Here is a 6955-nt window from a genome sequence, read left to right on the forward strand (position 1 = left end):
GAGACATACCTAAGGCAGGTAAACTTGAGGAATTCCAGCAAGTCAACCTAAAATCAGGTCTCAGGTGCTGACTGCCTCACTGTAACAGCAGAGGTTTGAGAGATACACACCCAAATAGTATTATTTAATACAAAATGCACTGACCTAGGAGCAGTAGCACCAGACTGAGGTGTGAGTACACTCTGCTCACAGCTTTGCAACTGACTTACAGTGTGATTACCATAATCTGCATCCAAATCTTTCAATCAGTTCTTCTGGGTATCAAATTTGGCAGCACAAACCTAATTTTTGGAGATGCTGACATTTCCTGTCCCTCCTGAAATCACTGGTAGCCACAACTTAGCTGTGCTAAAAGAAACACAAAAAAAGAAACTAAGAGTTTATTAGTAAATTCTGAAAGTGATGCTTTCCATCTCTTTGGGTCTGTTTTCCCACCTATGACACAGAAGCACCAGTTTTAAGCCAGCAGGGATGGAGAACTGTTAATACTCAAGCAATGGGCAGCTTTGACCTGGCTGATAAAGCTTGTGGCAAAGGTGTCTCTGTTCCTTGGCTCTGTCTGCCTTGTCTCCATGGATAAGCAGTTCCAGTCTGATCACAGAGTGCAGAGCAGAAGGGAGCCTCGACACTCTGTTCTCCTAGACACTAGGATAATTCAAATAGTTATAGAACTACTGAAACTGATTGTTTCATTGGAAAAGACTTTGCAATCAACAAATTAAAAGCAACACACTAGCCCCTGGTGAAATGAGTAATATTCAGAGATCATCATGAAGTGCAGCTTTCTCACTCTGCACACACAGCTCACAGACAGCTGGCTTGACATGAAAGAATCCTGTCCTGTCGTTATTTAGAACATAGATCATGACTTGTGGGGAAAGGGGAGACAAGAGGAGGTGCAAAAACAACTGCTCACTGAGTCTTTCCGCTCCAGTCAGTACCTCTCCTATCTTCCATGTGCTTTGTGTTCTTTTAAGAATGATCACTGTTTTTTCCCAACCTTAAAACCTGACTTAGCATCATCTAATAGCACATCACTTCTGAAAATGAAATAGCACTGTCCACATAACACAGGCAGCTTCTGATTGTCAAAGATCTTCCTAACATCAATTCTTTTCCCCATCAGGTATCTCACAGCACTCTGTTCCTGTAAGGCCTCCTGTCAATCTGTAGCAATCTGAGGCTCTGGATCTGCTGTGCGTTTATATCCAACAATGCTCAAAGTGCCTCTTCACTTCCAAACTCCATCAGGTTCTGGATAAATGATCCTGAAGGTCAAGTTTATCCGTGCATCTCTGGAATGATATTCCTTAGGCACTCGATGCTGTAAGTGGCATTAGAGAGGGAAGGAGAAAAAAAACAAAACAAAACAAAACATGAGCTTTTGTATTTAAAATACACATCAAACTACACAAAAAAACTTCATTTCCTGTGATGGCTTTTTATTAACATTTCTAAACATTTACAAAAGGCAAAAAAAACATGTTCTCACTGTTCAGGGCCACTGAAAACAAAAGGTCTTTGTAAATTGCTGTAGACTTGTTCAATTAAGTTGCAACTTTTTTATATTCCAAGTTCCTAAAGTGATTTTGCTCTTTCAGTTGCAGGCTGCAGCTTTCACCGCTGAACTTTAATGCTGGAACATCTGAGCTGATTCCTATGACATCACTTAACACTTGAAAGAAAACCCATTGTTTCTGTGGGTGTTCTGACATTCTGAGGCAGAAATTTATGTGCTGGGAAACAACTGTGTCACTGGAAGCAGAATGTCCCATATTTTTATGGGAGTGCCTCGTGCCTAGTTAGAAAACTGCACTGCAAGTAAAGCACACAAATAGTGTCGAGGAATTCTTACCTGCCAGTCCTCCTGGGTAGCTCCTTCCATCAGCAGCAGAGTCCCGTGATCAAGTGGGATTTTTAGTCTTTCTACATAAGTACAGTCTCCATTCTCTTCCTAAAAAATAACCCCAAACATTAGACACTCAAGAAACAGGCATGTGCATTTGGTGGAGCACCAATCCTCTATAGCAGAGCTTAAAAAGCTGTGAGGAGAGAGGAGGAAAGGAAGCTCTTACTAGATCAAGAAGTCTTAACTAAACCTCTCTGTTACCATATTCCACAAAAAAGTCAGGAGCCAAGAATTTTAAGGATGAAGGAAGTCACCACTTCTCACTGCCTGTACAGCACAGGTCAAGTTCAACAACCAGTTCCTACATCTAGGGCAAAATTCTGGAGCAAGGCAGTGAACCTGCTGGAAACATCCACTCTTGAAAGAAACAGTTCTGTGTGGAGACATCTGCAGGAGCCAGCCTGATTCCAATGGTTAATTACGTCATCAAAAATACACATCTTCCTTCTATTCTGGATTTGGTACATGTTGGTATAGTATTATAGAATCATAGAATGGTTTGGGTTGGAAGGGACCTTAAAGCTCATCCAGTTCCAACCCCCCTGCCATCAGCAGAGACACCTTCCACTAGACCAGGTTGCTCAAAGCCTCATCCAGCCTGGCCTTGAACACTTCCAGGGAGGGGACATCCACAACTTCCTTGGGCAACCTGGGCCAGTGTCTGACCACCCTCACAGTGAAGAACTTCTTCCTAATATCTAATCTAAACCTACCCTTTATCTGCTAGTTAAAGTATTTTTCCTATTTAAAAAAATAGAGTACCTTGTAAAACAAGTTATCTTAAACTTTATCATCATGAAGTAAAACAAACTCCATATAATCTGCAAACTTTTGTTAAACCTTCAGATTACGTACAACGTTTTTACAGCACAAATAAAACAACTGGGCATAGTAAAACCTGGCTGTGCCAGTGATTAATTAAACACACTAAACCTCTGGAATGAGGGAGTGCTGAAGGCACTCAGAGTCACCTGCAATATGAATTCTTTGTAAGGAAAATGCAAAACATATTTTTAAGCTTCTAGAATTCTTATCCATTTCTCTTGCTCTATTAAAAGTGAGGTGTAATGCCACAAATGTTTTCTTAAAATTCAGAGGAAATAAGGAAAAAATTTCAAAAATAGGTATGATGAACATGACTGCTGATGAAAAGCAGAGAAATACCATTACATGGCTGTTTCCTGTTTCACAGGATTACATCATTTCACTTTGTGGATAGACAACAGTGGACTTATTTTTATCTCTTGCTCATCTTGACTAAAAAGGAATTCTTCTAAGATAAATGACTGAGGAGAAAACATCCTTTTGGCTTAGAAAAGTGGATATGTAAAACCAGCAGTTACTTTCTGTTTTAAATGGGACATCTCTGAGATTAATTCTACTTAGAAAAAGAGATTTTTTTAATGTCAGTTGGTTTTGCAGGGCCAGTGAAGTCAGACAAAAAGTGTTTACTGTCTTACACATTGTTACTAACACCGTCCACCAGATCTCATGTCACAACTTTTCTCTCTCGAGCTGATGTCATACATGCAGTAAACTGAGCTGAATTTCACAAGTCAAGAAGTTTATGAAGCCAACTGATTCTTGACATCTAAGGAAGAAAATACTTTTTAAAAATACTGATGAGAAACATGGAAAGAAATGCATCAGGTAACTTTTATATGGCCACTTCCTAACTCTAAAACCACCTGCTTCCAAGAACAGGTCTAGTAAAGCAACTGTTCTGTGTCTTAGCACATTAGAATTCTCATCATCTTGAGCTGCACATTAAATACAATCCACGCTTTACACTGCCCAACTACACTGCCTAAAACTTGTTATTTTTAACCCTTAATTCAAGTAACTAGTTTGTTTCTTAACTCTCGGGCAAGTTTGTTGAGATAGTAGTAGGAAATGGTTCTGGATAGTGTGGAAGCATCTTCTATTATAAGGAAAAGTAAATGGAAAGAGCCTGTAGAAGAATGTAGAAATAATAATGCAGTTATACATGCAAATGATTTTCAAAGGCTAAAGTTAGCAGCTCTCATGGAGAGCGCTCACTTGTAGTCTCCTGCTTTACTTATTTACCTATTACCAAAAGAATTATCCTTACAAAACTTCTACTCTCATATTTTTTTCAGATTTCCCTCTTGCTTGTATCCCTCTTTTCTGGTTTACTCCTCTACCACCAGCTGTGGAAACACCCTCCTCCAACAACAAAGTGGTTTCATCTATCAACAGCTCTGCGTGTTTACCTGTTGGTTCTCACTCTCTCTGATGAAATCCTCATGGCAGCTCCTTTCTTGATGGATTCAATGAGTATCAATCACACTGCCCTTTCCACATGTAATCCACTTGTTCACCTTCACAGAACTATCTTTAAACTCCCTCAGTCTTTCTGCAGCTGACCTAGCAGACTGCAAGGGAGGCAGCTCTAAAACACACACATCATCTTCTCCACTTGGCTAGAGCTGCTCAAGTCCTGCCAATACAGGTGGACAACACCATCTCCTCCTCTGCAGCCACTGCTGTCTGCAAGTCTCCTTCATGCCAATGCACAAGTTCAATCCTCCTCATCCTGATCCAAGCCCCAGTTTCTAACATGCTCCATATATTCCCACATTCATCGTCCACTAGGCCTGTTAGGACATGAAGGGTTATTGTTCTGCTGTTTTCAAAAGTACTAGATCTTTAACTTCTGCTAGAACAAGGACAAGGACAGAAGAAAAGGACCGTGTTAGTGTTTCATTTGAAGGACAGACCCATCCAAAGGCTGATTCTGAGAACACCACGAACATCCTGCTCTTATCTAACACACAGGTGAAGCTCCCTCCCTTCCCCAGCACCCAGCAGTTTCCTTGGTTACAGATGGCAGAAGAGCAACCTGACAGTTGGCTTTCTAACTCCTTCCACAGTTCACACGGCCCTTCGTTGGACAACTGCACCCAACTGGTCCTCATGGCACTCAGACCTCTGCTACAGAGGAGCTCCCAGTGGGATACAGGAGCTTAGTGGGACATTAAATAGCCTTTAGCCTTCAACTAACACTTCACGCTCAGCTTCCAGAAAGACCTAATAACCTGGCATTGTCTCACTGAGTTGAGCAGTGACAAGCAATACTAAAAACTTTAAGTGAGACTGTAACAGAAAGATGCATCTAACACAGCAAAATAATTCCTCTAATGAAGGATGATATTTATTTTCTTAAAAAAATGATGATATTTATTTTTATTTATTTATCTGGGGAAGGACTTTTCATGGGGAAGGACTTTTCATAAGGGCAGTTAATGACAAAACAAGGGGAAATGGCTTTAAGCTGAAAGAGGGGAGGTTTAGATTAGATATTAGGAAGAAATTCTTTGCTGTGAGGGTGGTCAGACACTGGAACAGGTTGCCCAAGGAAGCTGTGGCTGCTCCTCCCTGGAAGTGTTGAAGGCCAGGCTGGATGAGGCTTTGAGCAACCTGGTCTAGTGGAAGGTGTCCCTGCTGCTGGCAGGGGGGTTGGAACTGGATGAGCTTTAAGGTCTCTTCCAACCCAAACCATTCTATGATTCCATGATTAAATTAATGTACAATTGTTACAGGGTCCTTGAGGCACGTGGAGAACAGGAGGACCTGTTGGCTAAACCAAAAGTTGATGTGCAAATTGTGGATGAATCACAGCTCTAACACAAAGCATTTGTCTCTTGTTTCGGTGTAGGCAGGAGCTACAATGATCTGAGGGAACAAGGAGGCAAGAAAAAGTTGAAGTAATTTACTGGAACTAGAAGCAGAAAAATAAAAGAAACCAGATCTCTTTGCTGTAGACTTTGAACTACCAAGCAGGCATCCAAAAAACCCCAGAAACCATTTAAAGCAAAGGCAAAATATCAGCTACAACCACACAACTGGTCCAAATAAACAGAAAAGGCAGTATTTAGAAGAAAGAATGCTTAAAAAGAAAAACTCCAGGGGGTCAAGTAAAACAGTTTCTGGAGTCATGTTAATTTCCATGAAAAGTCTCCTTAATTCTAGTGGGGAATTTACTCCTGAAATTTATTTGTAGCTTCTTTTTTTTTTAAAAAAAAAAAAAACCACAAAAAAAACCAAACACACACTGGGCTGAAATCCAAGTAGGAATTATTTTTACTTATCCATAAAGGATGCTTGTTGATGCAGATTTAAATAAAGTATGCATGTTTCCTCCTGTATCATCTACTATGGGATGAACACTTACTCTTCCAGTACAGTAACTCACCAAAATTAAAAACAGAGGACTGAATCTTTCCTTCCCCTCACCCTAAAAGAACTTTCAGGGAAAAAAAAACAACAAACACTTGCACCTACATATTTTTTTTCCCCATTTTTTGCAAAGGAAAAATGCAGAGAAAGGATAAAAAGATTTCCTTTTGTGACAGTTTCAGTGTTCTGTATAAACAGCACCAAATTCCTACCAAACAAATGTCAAAATTCCCACAAATGTGCAACAAAACAACCCACCAACATTACTGGTGGTCTTTGCATTTAGGGAAACAGGATTTTCTTCTCTTAACAAGTTCATCCACATTTCAAGATATAATATGGAAAATATCTGTACAGATACTAACATGAACTGAAGTCTCTGATCTAGTCCTCTTCAACAGCACTACAGGATGTTCCCTGACTTGTGGTACATCCTGTTTTGTACCCACTACATGATCACACACAGGCAACCACCTCAGGTTGTTTGGTTTTTTTTCCAGTACCATTTATCCCCAGTGAGCTTCTACCACAGTACTTCTCATCTTGTATTTTCATTATATCTTTCATCTCAAAATATTTAAAAGCACTCAACAAGGAGAGAGGGAAATGAAGGCCCTTTGAAACTCTAGAATCTGAAACAGTAGAATGTTAGCCCTCAAAGAGGTTTAATTTTGGAAGGAAAAGGATTTACTTTCTATTTCCCTCCTTAATAAAAACTTAACTCTGGAAAAGCTGCTGGCAGATTACAAACCAGGGAGAGAGCCTGTGATGACTGTGATGACTGTTAATCTAAATCCCTTTTTCCTAGACTACATTCACACACACATAGAATTACAGAATGGTGGG

General features: G+C 40.1%; 1 protein-coding gene across 1 annotated transcript in view; it reads right to left on the reverse strand.

Annotated features, from left to right (window-relative positions):
• Positions 1-1044: 1044 nt before the first annotated feature.
• Positions 1045-6955, reverse strand: part of ALKBH3 (alkB homolog 3, alpha-ketoglutarate dependent dioxygenase) — a gene marked incomplete at its 5' end in the record, with an annotated part of 16916 nt that continues 11005 nt past the window's right edge. The window contains 2 exons of the mRNA XM_010170702.1: positions 1045-1324; positions 1856-1954. Coding sequence (XP_010169004.1) covers positions 1232-1324; positions 1856-1954 — 192 coding nt within the window. The remainder of the gene's footprint in view (positions 1325-1855; positions 1955-6955) is intronic.

Source organism: Antrostomus carolinensis, unplaced genomic scaffold, assembly GCF_000700745.2.
Source record: "Antrostomus carolinensis isolate BGI_N321 unplaced genomic scaffold, ASM70074v2 scaffold6936, whole genome shotgun sequence".
Taxonomy (NCBI): Eukaryota; Metazoa; Chordata; class Aves; order Caprimulgiformes; family Caprimulgidae; genus Antrostomus; species Antrostomus carolinensis.